Here is a 16,089-nt window from a genome sequence, read left to right as displayed (position 1 = left end):
TTGGCTGGTTTATGGTTGGTATTTTTTAATCCCACTCTAGACTCTACCTGCTTTACATCTTTATTATAATTTATTTGCAGACTGTAGCACAAACAACTTGCATACAGCACCAGGGTACCGGGAGAGGCTGGGACAGGCTTGTTAATAAAGCTCAAGAGAAGACACTGAAGAACTTTGCTGTCTGTTTAAAAGTCAGAACAATATCACTTCACTTACAACAGCCAATCTCTCCTGGCAACTTTTCACACTCACCTGCCTAAAGCACCCTTTGGCATCTCCTGGAACAACAATTCTCTCTCTAGAATTTAGATGCTCCCTACAATTTAATGCAGAAATCTCTGCACTTTCATTACAGGAGACCTAAACCATGAACATTTTGATGCAGAACTCCAGAACTGCCTTTTCTGGGGCTCCATTTCACCTGCAGCTCATTGGTGCTGTATTCATCATTGTCAGTTACTCTGACAAATTTGCCTCAAAACCAGAAAAATAAATTTTCCAGGTTTCAGACCCAGATCTAAATGACTTCTCCCTGTTGACATTTAAGGGCTGAAATAGGGACTAACTCAAACCAAAGCTAGACCTCACCCAAGACTGATTAATCCTCAGGCTTGCAGCTCTCAGACTCCTCTATGTTCTATCCCATTTCTAATAAATGCTTATTACAAACATTAATTAACATAGTATTAATTAACACAGTATTTCACTACTTCCCCCTATCTAAAAAACCTGGCAAGTCTCTGGGAAGGGGAACACATGAATTAGTTTTTAATAGTTGCAATTCATGGTTTGAAACCTCCTTCCTCTCAGCATGCTGGAATTTGTCTCTGAGAAAGTAAAATCTGTATTTTTTCAGAGCTCCATGTTGCTCCTGGATGTGGGGGTACTCCAGGAACTCCATCAAAAATCCCACCAGTAACAGCTCTCTCTAATTCCAGCTGGGAAATGCCTGATTTGAAGCAGAACTGGTGCTTCCTGGGGATGATTTGGGTAAGACAAGCGAAACTCCTGCTCTCTCCTGCTGCCCAGCATCCTACCTGGCACGGCTTTGGGGTGAGCTGTGGCGAAGGAAGAACATCTGGGTGTTGGGTGAGGGCTGCTCTGCAGTGAGAGGCAGCAGCCAGAGGGAGGGGAGGTTGGTCCACTCTAAGCAGAACCTCCTGTGCTCACTCACAGCTTCCTGCCTGCTCTGCCCAGGAAATGACAGGAGCAGGTCTCAATGGAAAGTTTTCACAGCCCCGGCTAAAAATAGCAGTGAGGTAAAAGAAGTGGGCACCCACTCTCAGAGAGGGTCATTTCCTCTCCAGAAACAAGTGCGCTGAGGCTGCAGGACATTTATTTATCAACAGGTTTGTTTGGGCTACCAAAAGTACCAGGAGTTTTATCTATTCCTTTTATCTAATACACCCATGGAAATCTCGGAGCCAACAGTCATCTGCATCTGGGAAGGGTTAACTATTAATGTGAGCAGATAATTAAATGGAGCTCACTGCAGAGGCTCTGAGGGGTCCGGATTTGGTTGTTGGGGCGGCTCTGGGCAGGTTGGATGCTGTGGTGAAGAGCTGACTCAGCCTGCAAACTTCACTTTCCCTCCCCTGAGGTCAGCACTGGCTTCTGTGGGCTGAGGTTATGGGGGCTGCAGCCTGAACAGGGCTCAAAAGCTGCAGGGGAACAGTCTGAAGCATGAACCCCACGGACAGGCACACCCAGCACTGCTCCCTGCCAGCTCTGCCACCGGCAAAATCGGGTGTTTTCTAAGAACCTGAATGACAACAGCTCCCTGCCATCAGCTGGCCTGAATGTCCCACAGCCACCCTGAATTTCACCCAAATCCAGGTGGTGAGGGGAGCGTGAGGTGTGGGTTAAGCTGGGCATCACTAACGTGCGTCAGAGCCTGTCCCAGCACGGGAACCCGCAGCCTAAATCCAGTCAGAATGTGAATTCCGGGAATGGGACCCGAGGCACGGCTCGCTCTCCAGGCCTGGAATCACCCCCAGCCCCAGCCTCACACATCTCTGGGGATCTGCTCCAGACCTGGCAGCCCGTGTGCCCAGCCCAGGTGGAATCCAAGAGACCTGGCTTTCAACAGAAGCTGAACTAAATCAGCAAACTGAGCCGTGTCTAAACCTCAGAGGAAGCCCAGAGCTGTGCCGAGCCTGCTGCTCTCAACTCCAGCTATCTCTTTTTGGCAGCGTGGTTAAAACGTATCTCAAGTATCAGCTCTCATTTGTTCACTTCTAGCTGGGAGGAAATGGAGATTATGTGATTAATAAATAAAACATTTAAGGTGCCTGGCACTGGTTGCTCTGGAGCACACCACTATTGATCCCTTTAATGAGAGAGAACTGATTGAGGCCACAAGCACACACGCAAAGATAATGAGAGATGAAATCATAAAGAAGATATTGAAATTACAGCTGCCATCAGCCATCCAGGCCGGGGAAATGCCTGGCTGGGCACCCTTCAGCGTGTCCTCTGTCACAGCCTGCAGTGGGGCTGCTGGAATTGTGGGGGTCCCTGTGGTGGGCACCAGCCAGGGCTCACCCCCTCAGCTGGAGCGTGGGGTGTGCTCCCGGGGCCTCCTGTGTGTCCCAGCGCTCCAGGGACAAAGGAGCCCCTCAGAGGGGCAGTGCCACCCTGGAGCTGCCACACTCACACCCCTCTGCCACCCCACGGATCCCCTGGATAACAGGGATGCTGTGGCAGTGACCCTGGGACAATCCCACAGATCCCAAGGATAACAGGGATGCTGTGGCAGTGCCCAATGGGACAGTCCCACGGATCCCAAGGATAACAGGGATGCCAGGGATGTTCCCACCTCTGGCAGTGCCCTCTGGGGATCCTCCAGCAGCAAGGGGCTCCTCAGAGCAGGCAAAGCTCAGCCCCAGCAGCTCCTCCCTGCAATATTCCACATCCTGCCCTGCCCAGGAGGAATTCTGACATGCAAAGCAAACCCCTGGGTAGGAACTGGTGGGGAAAAGCTCAGGCTGGGTTTGCAGAGTGCCCTCAGACCCAGCCAGGTCCTGCCCTGCTGGGAAGGATGGGATCCTTGGGATGCTTCAGCCCAGCATGCACAGCCCCACCTCTCCTTCCCTGCCCTCAGGACAGCTCTGTGCTACACAGGTGGGGAAGAAAAAGAATGAAAAAAAATTAAATAAATAAAATAAAATTAAATGTTTTAAACCCTCTACGCCAAATAAAAAGGGGCATGGCTTTTTAATTGAAAAAATAAATAAATAAAGGTTAAGAGAAACACACAGCTGGAGAAAAGGCAGAAAAATACCAATTACCTTTCTTTTTGATTGCTTGGATCAAAGATCACAGTCATTCTTTTTCATATAATGTTTTGTATCCAGCTAAGGTGTGTATCTATCAGCTCTGAAAAAGATTTGCAAAACCATTTTTGAGAAAAAAAGGTAACCTTTGACCTATGTTGCATGGCCAAATGTTACAGCTTTCAGCTACTCTTTCATTTTGTGGGATCATTTAATAAAAGGACATTTCAGCATATACAACACATAAGGCAGATCTTAACCACTGACCTTTCTGTTTGCTCAGATCCACCATTAGATTTTACTTTTTTCCCCCTCTTTTCACAACTGGTATTACCTAAAAATGAATATTCAAAGATGTACACTCCTAGACTGGTGACAAAAGAGTAAAAGCTGATAATTTGATGTGAGACTCCAGAGGCACAGGGGGTCCCTGTGACTTGTGAGTCAGCTCAGACTCCTCACTGCCTTTTGCAAAATTCACTTTTTCACTGTGGTCAGCCCCGTGCCCAAGTGAGACCCAACACATTTATGGCAGATCCAAAGTCAGTCCCTTTGAATTGAGAGATCCAACCACAGTGGCTGTGAAAATCAGACTTTACCTTAATTGTACAGAACAGGAAAGATCTGGGCAAAGAAATTATCAAAGTTACAGTCTTTGCTTCAAACGCAAATAAGGTGAATTATTTTCCTCAGGAAAAGGCAGTATTTAAAAATTTCTGCCTTTTTTTTTCTCCTTAAATTTCCTAATATTTTTAGATTTCTTCTGAATTCAACATGAAAGCATTTGGCACTCCTGCAAAACCATGTGGAAATAATAATAATAATAATAAAAAAAGATAATTTCAATATTAAGGAGCAAAAAGTGCTTCTTAAAAACTAAGTTTTGAGTGCAAGATTCAGAAGTGTCTTTGCTGCTGGATTTCAGGTGACTATATATAGAAAAGAAGTATTTTACTTGGCTCCCAAGGATTGTGCAGCCACGTATCATAGCCTGGAACCTCCCACTCAGTACACAGCCTATTTTATATTCTGCATCCTGAAAGAGCAGCTTTTGCACACCAGAACACAGCAACTCCTGGACTGGGAAACACCAGTTTGGGTGTGGAAAACACCAGTTTGGGTGTGGAAAACACCAGTTTGGGTGTGGAAAACACCAGTTTGGGTGCATCAGGCACAAGGAGCCCAAGCCAAACAAACTGTGCTGGGGAAAATACTGGAAGTGTGTGGGGTTGGTTTAGAAATCAACAGCAATTAAAGGCTTTTTTTTTCTCCTGGAAAATGGGGCCATATAATCACTGAGACATTCTCAGATGTAAAGGTTTATTTACACATCAAAACCAGGGTTTCCTCCTCACTGAAATAATGCCAGGAGATGCATCCTGCAACTTTCCTGCCTTGTCCTGCTTGTAACCCACAGAGCCTGTGTGAGCTGTGAACCTCCTCAGTGCCCTCCTGCCCAGCAGCAATCAGGTCATCTCCATTAATTAAGCAAACTCTTGGAAGAGGCTGCTGACCTCAAACTAAGTGGCAGCTCAAGTCCCAGGATGCATTTTTGCTGTAAGAGTATCAAGAGACTCCAAACCCATTGGCACCTTTCCATGGATTTAGCAACATGATACAGATATCTGATGGAAAACAGAATCTAAATAAAATGCATATTTTTGGCTAAAGCCTGTCCCAACTGAAATCAATATCTGAACTGCTGTGGATTTACAGGATCTGGATTGCACCCATGACATTTAAATGTCCTTCCCTTATATTGCAGTGCAGTGCCAGAGTGAGGTGCAAAAATCAAACAATTGGTATCTTTGGTACTGTCCTACCCAAAATGTTTAACAGGAAGCTGGGTGTGCCTGCAAGAAAAGAGCAAAACATAAAGATAGCATTTCTGCTATAAAAAAATTCAATGCCCTAAACGCACTGTAGATCAAAACTAGCAGGAAGGAAGTACTCAAAAGACAAATCTGTCTGTGCCACCACCTCAGAAACGCTAAGGATTCTCTAAGCACTTTCATTATTGCCACTGTACTTCCAGAAAAGATCAACAGCCACTACAGACCAACAGCCTCAAAGCTGGCAGGAAAAAGCGTGACCTAGAGGGGAATGGGGGGACTCCAGGGCTTGGACTCTCATCCTGCCACATGGCCCTGGCCAAAGCATCCCTGAAGGACCAGACCTGTGTCAGATCTGCTTTGGGCTGAAAAACGCACAAAGTCTGTCAGGTCACACTCATGGAACTCAAATAATCCCTGCTTAGCTAAGAGAGAGCAGCCTGAGAGGATGATGACCTCCACAGAATGAGCTACACCCTCCAGCAGATCCACTCTGCTCCGTGTGTGGATGCAGGAGAGCAAACATTCCCCACAGGGGTGTTCTAGAGTCCTCAGGCAGGACTTCAGATCCTTCAGACCTCAGAGCACCACGAGGTGCTGAGCTCAGCCGGGCAGCAGGAGAATTCCAGCCACGTTCTCCTGCACAAGCAGCTGCCAAAGGCTGCCCTAAAGGCAGCTGAAGGGAAGAGTCCTAAGCTGATGGGAGCCATTTGGGTGCCCTCAGTTATTTAATCCATCTGATCCCTGTTGGGATTTGCTGGCAGTCGGTGAGTTCAGGTTTTCCATGACCCAGGAAACAGGCTCTGTGTGATGTTTGCAGGACACACACATGCACACACACCTGAGCTGGGCTCCTATCCCGGGCTGCTGCCTGCAACAGCAAGACAAAGAGCAACTTTTGCTCCAGAGTGTGATTTTCTGTTTGCTCGATGGATTTCAGTACTTATCCATCCCTTTTTTCATCACTCCATTCTAAGACAGGTGCAAACTTTGCCTACACAGGGACTGGAGGAAGAAAGGGCACCTTCAGGAACAATTTCATGCCCTTTTCCTCCTGCCCCAGGCTTCAGCAAATGCCTGTGGGCAGCCCCTGGAGCTCCTCAGGCTCCCTGAGCTGAGTTTAGAGGGGTTGTGTCAGACACTTGGAGCAGAGCTGGGAGAGGCACCCCAGCAAACTGGGCTGTTTCTCTTTATGTCAATCTCATTGGAACTCAACCTCTGCACCCTCTTCCTGCCCAGTGCAGAGCACTGCAGACACTGAAAGCAGAGCCAAGGACGGTGCTCAGGGTGGCACCTGGGGCCAGGCACTGCCCACGTCCTTCCCAGGTGACCTGAGCAAGGACTGGCTCTGGGTATCAGTGCTGGCACTGCTACAGGAGCGTGAAACAACAGCTCCTGCACTCTTGTTTGCTAGGATGGTGATAAATCCCCTGTGCTTTATCAGACAAACCCCTCAGGTCTGTTTAGACACCACTGAGGGGGCAGAAAGGGGCTGCAGGGAGCTGAGCTGGCTGTGTGCAGCTCCTCCACGAGTGTCAGCAGCTGCTCTGGGAAGAGTACCTTGAAAGTGGAAAACTAGATCAGCCTGGGTGTGATGAGGAACTCCAGGCCACCGTGGAGTTGGTTTGTAGTAGCTTTCCATAACAAAGTCTTTTTTTAACTGACTTTCTTTCTGCTCACATATATTTAGATATGACTTTCATTCTGCAGCACTCTGATGCCAGAGAGTTTTGGCTGCAATTGCAAGGGAAGGGACACGTGTTTGAGTCATGGAGTTGGCTCTCTCTGGTTGATAGTTAGTGAGTTACTGAGAAAAGATGAAGTTTGTATTTAGCTTTAGTTTACATGCAACGAGACCAAGTAAAATATTCCAAGTAGAAAGAGCACATAATAAATAAATACACAAAAACTTATACCAGAAGGGGATGGGGAGTTCATTGTATAAACCACATTACTTGGCTAAACCTATACAGAAATATTGGGCTGATGGACTGAAGCTAAAGAAACACAAGGCAGGAGTCCTCATTTTGTCACTGCTAACTCTTGATTTGACTCTTGCTGCTGCTGCAAAGCACAAGGGTGAAGTGTGCTCGTGTCTGGTTTATTGTACGTGGTTTGGACACTATGGATTTGATCCAGAACTGCATTAAGACATATTTCTTTTAGATCAAAACCAGCACAACCAAAGGAAGCTGGTGATGACTTTTCCCTCCAGCAGCACCTCATGGTTTAAGAACTGATGAAATTGGTATTGGATACCACAACACCTCTAAAACAGCAAATGCAGGGAAAGCACATGAGCAACAACTCTTTATCCACATGTCACCGTGCAGTTTCATCATTCTCCTAGAGTTAACCTATTTACTGGGGCAGGATGAGTCATTCAGCAACGTGATTCAAAAACAGAGAGAGAAAAGAGAATGGATGCGAGGAAGTTATTTTTTACAGGAAATAATTGGGGGGAGGACAGAAGAACAGTTACAGCACGTTCAGGATTAGCTGAAAGTACAAGATAGGCAATGCTGCTGCTTTTTCATTTCTGTCACAAAGGAAAAACCAGAACAAATATTTAATTGAGGGGGAACAAACCATTTAACAAATATTTAATTAAGGGAAAACAAACCATATTCGCCTTCCCTTTAGGCAGTTTTTCAGGGGATGAACAGTCAATAATGGAATCTGTTTCCCTCCCTTGAGCTCTAGTGCTTGTCTATTAATCCATAAAACTATTCACTGGCTCTAATTCTCTGGCATCTCATCTTGTGCTGTGTCTTCACTCTGCAGCATCCCCTCTGAAGGGCCTGTGCACTCCTGCAGAGCCCCAGCCCCTCCACAAACCACCTTTCCCTCCTGACATGTCTGAACTGAATTCTGAGCTGGCTTCTCAGGGGAAAACATCAGAAAATCCCTTCCTAAGGTGATGGGGAAGATGCACAAGTGGCCTGTGAACAATTCTGCCAAGCAAACCCAGCTCCTCTCTGGCCCAAAGATGCAAATCTCTGCCTGCAACTCCTCTGCCCCACAAAGAGCCCCAGCCCAGCCAGCCTGCACAAGGCATTTGTTCCTATCTGCTCGGTTTTCAGGAGGACTGTGGGCAACAGGCACCACACCGAGCAGGGAACACACAAAATCACTTTAACACACAGATTATTTTTCTATTATGCCTCCACATCCTTCCACAAACGAGTACTTGGGGGAAGATTCTTCCCCCCCAGGGGAAGTGCCTCCAAGGGCAGAGGTGGGCAGCAGCTCTGCAGGTCCTGGCAGCAGCAGCCCAGAGCTTGGGGGTTGCACTTACTGCTCAAGTCTGCTGGAAAGCATCCAGACCATTAAATATTTAACTGCTTACTGACAGAGTGCTACAGTTCACATCTAATAATGTCAAGGAGGTGCCACATACAAGATACTGTGTGTCTGCCCACACCCAGATGTTTGCTCTTATGCTGCTCTTTGACTGGAACTCCTTTGAGGGAGGAACTGCTTTTTTTAACTTTGGACTCAAAGCAGCATCTGCCACAACAGAGTGCTGGGGTTTCTACCATAAAATAATGTACTAATAAAAATACTATTTAATACTATGGGGTATATGTATAAATCAGAGACCATGAGACAGAAATAATTATAGAAGACATGGATAACTGGAAAAAGGAGTGCAAAAGACCACAGGGGGCAGACACTGTAGCTCCTCAAGAAGGCCAGGAACATCTGACAGTAAACAGCTTGAGGGAACAAGAAAAATGTTATCTGCATCATCCAAAGACTGCAAACTTTCAATCTGAATCAATGGCATGAACGAGAAGACTTTTGTTTTCAATAGGAAGGGAAGATGACAGAAAAAAAGACAAGAGAGAAAATAATTCAATCAGTTACCAGAAAGAGCTCCTCCATGTCCAGTGGAGGTTCACCTTTAGCTGAAGTGCAGCCCATACTATTGAGGCTGGGCAACTCCCAGCCTCACCACAACAGCAATAACCTACATTTGCTCAGAAATTAGCCCTCAATTATTTCCAGATCTCCCTCAATTATTTCAGATATCCCAATTCCAGATCAAGACGTAGGAACCACCACCCAAAGAGACTGCCCCAGGGGATCCTTGCTGGGATTTAAGGATGAGCCATCCCCAGTTTTCCAGCTGTGAGGTCTGGGAGCTGTGTGCATCCCCACGCAGCCCAGGCAGGAGGTAATCCTGTTCCAGGGGCACACTGCAAGAGCTGGGATACCTGGCAGGCCCTTCCTGATCTCTCCCAAGTTCTCACCAGCTGTGTAACCACGCTCTCCTTTAAACACAAGTCTGCACAGCCAGCTCAGAGCCCTGTGTCTGCGGCTCATATTGAAGCTATTACTTTGCATTTAACCAGGCACTGCTACACTTCCTGGGAGAATTCCAACCTAACAACGGCGGCTTTGGAACCACAGCACGATAAAACACCCTCTTGCCTAAAATAAAGATAAAACTTGCTTACGTTTGACATGATCTCATCGGAGCACAGCGCACATTTTCAGCAGCAGTTGGCAGGCCGTGCCTGCGGCCGGGAAGGCGGATTCAATGGGAACACTGTTTGTGCTGCAGTGGGGAAGCAGCCACCACAGCTGGAACACACAGCAGCAGCAAGGCTGAAGGGCAGTGCCCAGGAGCCCTTGTGAGCAGTGCTGGAAGGAGCTCCTGAGTGCCAACAGGAGCGAAAAGCCCGGCTCACACACGCGGAGCCACCGCGAGCCTGCGACCCTAAAGGGACCTTGAGCTCGCTCAGCACTGGGGTCAGCCAGCCAGGCACGCTGCAAACAGCAAATACACCCAGGGACAAGCTGGTGTCACCCCTCGGGAGCACCACAGGGATGTCCTGCAGCAGGACTGGGGAGTGGCTTTGGGATGCCCTGAGGGAACGGTTACTGCGACGCCCTAAGGCTCTTTGGGATGCCCAAAGGGAATGGTTATTGGGATGCCCTAAAGGAACAGTTATTGGGGTGCCCAAAGGGAAGGGTTATTGGGATGCCCTAAGGGAATGCTCTTTGGGATGCCCTAAGGGAACATTCTTTGGGCTGCCCAGCAGAGAGGGGAAGGTTCTGTCCTGCTGAGGCCTGCCTTGGCTGACCCCACACACGCTCTTGCAGCAGCACCTGAGGAAGGTTCCTGGTGTGGCCGTGCAGCGCTGTGATGGGACCTCAGCACCATCACCCCACGGAGTGACAGCACTGCCACAGCCGCTGGGACAGCTCTGAGGGCTGACTGCCACCACTGCTGCACCCTGCCACAGGCTCTGCGAGGAGAGAAACCAAACACTGCAGTGGGATGTGTCCATCCTGTCCTGGGCTCCCCAACACCTCGAGAGCTCAGACACTTGGCCAGGGCTGCAGCCACGTGCAGAGCCTGTCCCAGCTCTGGGTGTCCCCTGGCACTGCAGGACTGCCTGGCACTGGGGCTCCCTGCTGGCCATGGCATCGCCGAGCCCAGGGGCACCACATCAGCCCTGAAGGGGAGGGAATATCCCAGGTACTACAGAAATGACACATCAAGAGACCTAAACATGGAAGTGATGGGAAAAACCAGACTATCCCAGAGGTTACGTGTTTCTGCTCTTCGGCCAAGAAGCTAAAATTTGCTCAAGTTGAAGTGGGTGGTTCAGCCTTGGTAACTTCAGAACAAGTTCATGCTACACTGGATGCTGTGAGAGGGCAGAAGGAGCACCACAGAGCTGAAAACTTCCCCTGTTTTGAACTGACAGCAACCAGAGGCCTTGGGAGAGCCCCCTCAAGCAGAGCTGGGTTATGTCTCATGGCCGAGTCAGCAGCCAACATCCTGCTGGTGGGCTGGGAGCGTGCTGGGTCACACACGGGTCACACCACCGGGCTTTCCTTGGGGTCCCCTCAGCGTGTCTAATCGACACTGAAAATAATCACTCAGTTTATCTTTGGGCTGGAAAATCACCAGGTGAGTGGAGACAGCCAGCAGAGTCTCCAGAGGGTTTGGTCACTGCTGACCCCGGCTGAGGGCAGGATGACCCTCAGGAGAGACAGGGCTGAGCCTTCTGGCCACAAGGAGAGGCAATTCCCGTGGCTGGGTGAGTGTCCCCAGTGGGCACTCCCCCCTTCTCATCTCTAGGTGCCCAGAAACACCCTCAGCTGTTTTCTTTTTCCCCCAGTGGTGCCCAGCCTGGCCCTGCCACTGCCCAGCATGGCAAGGGGCCAGAGAGAACTGCTTTGGGCTTTTCTTAATTCAAGAATGTCATCTGCATCCAGCTGTTAGCCTTCTGGAAATCTGCAGGGTTTTGTTTGCCTCGTGTGGCTGATGCTCCAGCTGCAAACCCCTGGCAGCCAGCAGGTTTGCTTGGAGGACCCAGACATGAAAGCCTGTCCTGAGAGCACCCTGGGGCTCCCCATGGGCAGCCCCCTCCTCACTCTGATGGGAATGGGGCTGAACTCCCCTGCAATCACATCAGGGGAGTGTGGAGACTGCACAAATCTGTGTACTCATCAATAAAATTGCAAACCATTACGGCATTGCTACCCACTTTCTGGTTTTCTGCTTTTGTGCAGTTGGTTTTTTAAAATCCCGTCTTGTGATGGGAAAAATCAATGCTATCTGTGATTTAGAAAGAGACTAGGCTGGATCAGAGTGAAAGGGCAGGGAGGACTGCAGCGTTATGAGGAGGTGGGGGCTTGCTGAGACTTATTTCCAAAGAACAAATCTTTAATGGAGTGTGGGTTACAGATGTGAAAACATGGTGATTAGGGAAGGTTAAGGGACAGAGCTTTACTGAACAAATCTGCCATTTGACAGCTGAATACCAAATCCCCCACTTTTACCCACAACAACTCCAATTCCATGCTCAGTTTCTCAGGGACATGGATAAAATCACTGAACAGTCAGGTAAATACCAACCACCACTAAATGCAGCCTGATCACAAAATTTGCTTTCACATCTTTCCCCTCCTGAGCAAACACAGGAACAATGTGGGGTGATTAATAACCCCGTATCATTATATGCACTAAGTAAGCTATAAGAGAAAGTCTGACAGGAAAGTGTGTTTGGAGCAGTGCTGTGCTGGGGGTGCTTCCCTGGCAGGGGTGGGATGGCCCTGGGGGGAGAACGGGAGGCAAAATCCTCTCTAGAGAATCCCCAACTCCTGCAGATGCTAAGAGCATTGTACCTAAAATTAAACAAGTAGAAAAGAAAATACACAGTGTGGGCTGCTTGCAAGGTCACTAAGCCAGAAGAAGGGACTACTTTAATTTCCCTTTTACCTGGAAAGAAAAATAAACTGGAGGGAAAAAAAACCCACCAAAAAACAACAAAATAACCCCACCAATTCTTCTGAAGGTTGGAAAAAGCCTGTCTGAGAGGGGAGATAGCTGCAAACACCTCGTTGAACACGTGCTGTTTTCCATCCCCCACAAGAAGCCTTGCTGTGCTCTCAGCTGGGCTGGACACAGGCAGAGGGCTGGGTGAGGAGCAGGAGGACGTGAAGCTGGCTGTGCTGTCCAGAAGATGAAAACACCACTGCTGTTTATAGAGGGAAACCCAATTCGTCAGCCCAAATGAATTCCTGTGCTAATCCATGCAGGCTTCATGTTTTCCACCAGCCCCAGCCACTGTAAAGACTATCTTTAGGAGGCACAGTGTGTTTGGAAAGGAGCAGCTGGAAAGAGAGGACACTTATGCCAGCTTGGAAGGCTTTCTGGTATGGAAAAAGAGGAATGCTCTCTTGGGTCTCCCCACAAAATTAAAGCATCTTCATCCAGAGCAGAGTGATGCCAAGCACAACAAACAAAAGCGGCTTTCCCCAACTCTCCTGGGCAGCCTCGCTCAGGGCTCACAATGGTTTCCATAGAACTTGTTTTGCTATCATAACAAATTCGATCCGTCCAGGCGCGATGGCCGCTCCTTTCCAAAGACAAGAAATGCATTTCCTCACTCGCTGCTCCGTGCCACGGGCAGGGACTCCCTGGGTAAGCGAGCAGCTGGGTGCCCTGGTGTGGTGAGCAGAGGGGTCCCTGAGGGGCTCTGCCATGAGGGGCTCTGCCCTGAGGAGATCTGCCATGAGATCTGTCCTGAGGAGCTCTGCCATGAGATCTGTCCTGAGGAGCTCTGCCATGAGATCTGTCCTGAGGGGCTCTGTCATGAGGAGATCTGCCCTGAGGAGCTCTGCCATGAGGAGATCTGCCATGAGGAGATCTGTCCTGAGGAGCTCTGCCCTGAGGAGCTCTGCCATGAGATCTGCCCTGAGGGGCTCTGCCATGAGGGGCTCTGCCATGAGATCTGCCCTGAGGGGCTCTGCCATGAGGGGCTCTGCCATGAGATCTGCCCTGAGGGGCTCTGTCATGAGGAGATCTGTCCTGAGGAGCTCTGCCCTGAGGAGCTCTGCCCTGAGGGGCTCTGCCATGAGATCTGCCATGAGGAGCTCTGCCAGGAGCTCTGCCCTGAGGGGCTCTGCAGGCTCTGCTCACCCCTCGTCCCCGGGCTCAGGTCTGTCACACGATGTACAAGTGTGGGTTCACAGCACACACCAGAATGAGCTGCTAGGAAAAGGGGCCTTTATTCTCTGAACTTTTCAGCTTTTATAGGGTCCTACACTACAGGGTTAACAGGATTGGGTAAGGGAACATCACCTCTTGTCCCATTGGTGGCACAAGAGAAAACCAAGCTATCTACAGTTATACTGAACTGTTTTGAGAAAGCAAGATAATTTACAAATATTGTCCTTGAGTGAGAGATTTCCCAAGAACCTTTCCCTTGGGAACTATCAGCCACTGACAGCCTGCATTTCCCTCAGGCTCAGAGAACATCAGGTCCCCACGGGTCCTGGGGCACTGCATGCAGGCAGCCCCAGCCAGCAGTGCTGTGCTCAGGAGCAAGTGAACAGCTCGCTCTGCTCACAGCCTGCTGAAATGAAGGAATTACTGCAGCCTCATGGCATCAAGGCTGGATTATCTGCCAGGGAACGTCCCCCGTGGGAGAGGCTCCTTCCAGCACAGACACTGGTGCTCAGCAGCAGGTCCCGAAAGCAGAGATGTGTTTCTGCATGACAGACTGCAGGAGCATTCAGTGCTGCATCTAAACCAAGACTGTTATCTGAACAGCCTGAAATTCTCTGAAGTCATAATCTTGATCTAAAATTTGCACTGGTTTTGAAGAGCTATGAAGCGTAACCAAGTACAAAACAAAGATACTAATTTCTAAAACAGACATAGCACTAGTTCTGTGTTTTAACAGTAGTCTATAAAAGTTGTCCTGAAGAAAAATTTGTATAAAAATCAATGACATTTTTTAAAAAAGGAAATATATCTTACAACATCACTAAGTTATTTGAGGGTATGAAGCTGCAGAGTGACCTCAAGAGATCCCTCATGTAACCCAGCCTACCTTGCTGAAAATTAGGGTCTACCTGCTGGAGTCTCAGGTGCTGCAATCTTGGACTCCTTTCCAAGGAAGGAGAGAGCACCCCACTCAAAGCAAATGAACAAGGGTGCAGAAGAAATCAGGTAAGAGAAAATGTAATGCAATTTTAAGGAAGAAAGATACACAACCCAAATCACAATTTAAAAATGCAGCTGCTGAAAGCTCCCCTCATATTTGCTTCAGTCCTGATTTAAGCCTGGATCTGCCCGATGCCTGGTGTGTCCAGACTATTTCCAGCCTTTGCAAACATCAATTTGTACCACATTACAATGACTTCATCTGCAGTGACTTGATCTGGGGCACTTCCCCAAGCCCTAAGCCCAGGCTCCTGGGCTGGTGACAAGGACACTGCAGAACAGCCTCGCTGCCTCCTGGGCAGAGCTGGAAGCCCACAAGTGGCTGAAGACCCTGCACTGGGAGGAATCTGACCACAAAGGGAAAGCAATGTCTGATCCAGCTCCCAGACCTCTGGCCCTGTGGCTCTGGAGTCTCCTGGAAGCCAGACCTTACCAGAGAAGTGATGCTGTGCAGCTCATAATGACAGATGCTGAGCCCAGGGAGGTTTAACTGTCACAACACTTTCACCACTGACCCCCATACTTATGAAGTGGCTGCCCCTTCTTTTAGTCATTCTCACTCTTTCCAAGGAAATTTAGAAACCACCTAAATAAACCAGCACCCATTGAGACATTGCAAATGTCACAGGAGTCATCCATGTGTCTCACTATTTGTCCTACATTTGACTCGATTCATTCACGACTGATGAAGTCATTCATCATTAAGAAACCAAACCACACCACACCACAATTTGGGAATCTTTGACTGGACTCCCCTGGCAGAACTGATCAGAGGGAATGGTAGCAAACTCACACTTTTCTAATTTCCTGCTGCTTTTGGCCTGGCCCAGGTTACTCCTTGCAGAGTCAGAGCAAGCCACCACAGAGAAAGGAGCACGCTGCTGGCACTTTGCAGGGACATGAGCCCAGTTTGTGCAGAGTGCTTGGGGCTCAACCAGCCCTTCCCAACACCACAGCTGGGACCAAGGGACAGCCCCTTCTGACCTTTACTTCCACCCCTGACAATTATCCACGGGGAAAATTCCCCCTCAGCTGGAAGCCTAGCACTCCAACACGCACAGGCAGAAGTCAATAATCCTTTCCTCATTATATCTAGTTTTAATTGCCATCTCATTGTAAAGAAGTAGTGTTTATTCAGCTGAAGGCAGAGTTCAGTTTGTATTTTGGACTGCAAAGTTTCCAAATTAAAAATCCACGAAAGGACATGGCTTGATTAAAATGGAACTGTGTGGATTAGGAGAACCTGTAAGAAGATGGACCATGTCAGCCTTGTTTGTCACTGGGTAAGGAAGAGCTGCTCATGGTGAAACCTTTTGATCCTCAGTGGTTTGACTCCAGTTAACAGCAGCTGAAGATTTAACTCTTTTATACCTAACACTGGTTAGATCCACCCCAAGACCAAGTTTTGAGTCATTTGCATACCATTAGTCATGCAAATCTGTAGAGATCAGTGTTTTAATCCCAAACAGACTGCAGCATCTCTTGGAGATGTGCACACAAATTGGAA

General features: G+C 48.6%; 1 protein-coding gene across 8 annotated transcripts in view; it reads right to left on the bottom strand.

The window, feature by feature from the left end:
• NFATC2 (nuclear factor of activated T cells 2) overlaps positions 1-16,089 on the bottom strand; it is an 82,006-nt gene that overhangs the window by 6,487 nt on the left and 59,430 nt on the right. Inside the window, exon 10 of one of the 8 annotated variants that reach the window (XM_014254189.2) lies at positions 3,291-3,378. The exons of the other annotated variants lie outside the window; for them this stretch is intronic. Coding sequence (XP_014109664.1) covers positions 3,335-3,378 — 44 coding nt within the window. The 3' untranslated portion in view covers positions 3,291-3,334. The remainder of the gene's footprint in view (positions 1-3,290; positions 3,379-16,089) is intronic. 8 annotated transcript variants of the gene reach the window in all.

Source organism: Pseudopodoces humilis, chromosome 19, assembly GCF_049639895.1.
Source record: "Pseudopodoces humilis isolate 2021_Gansu_Grassland_sample_001 chromosome 19, ASM4963989v1, whole genome shotgun sequence".
Taxonomy (NCBI): Eukaryota; Metazoa; Chordata; class Aves; order Passeriformes; family Paridae; genus Pseudopodoces; species Pseudopodoces humilis.
Note: the sequence above shows the minus strand (reverse complement) of the source record. Positions and strands in the feature narration are given on the sequence as shown.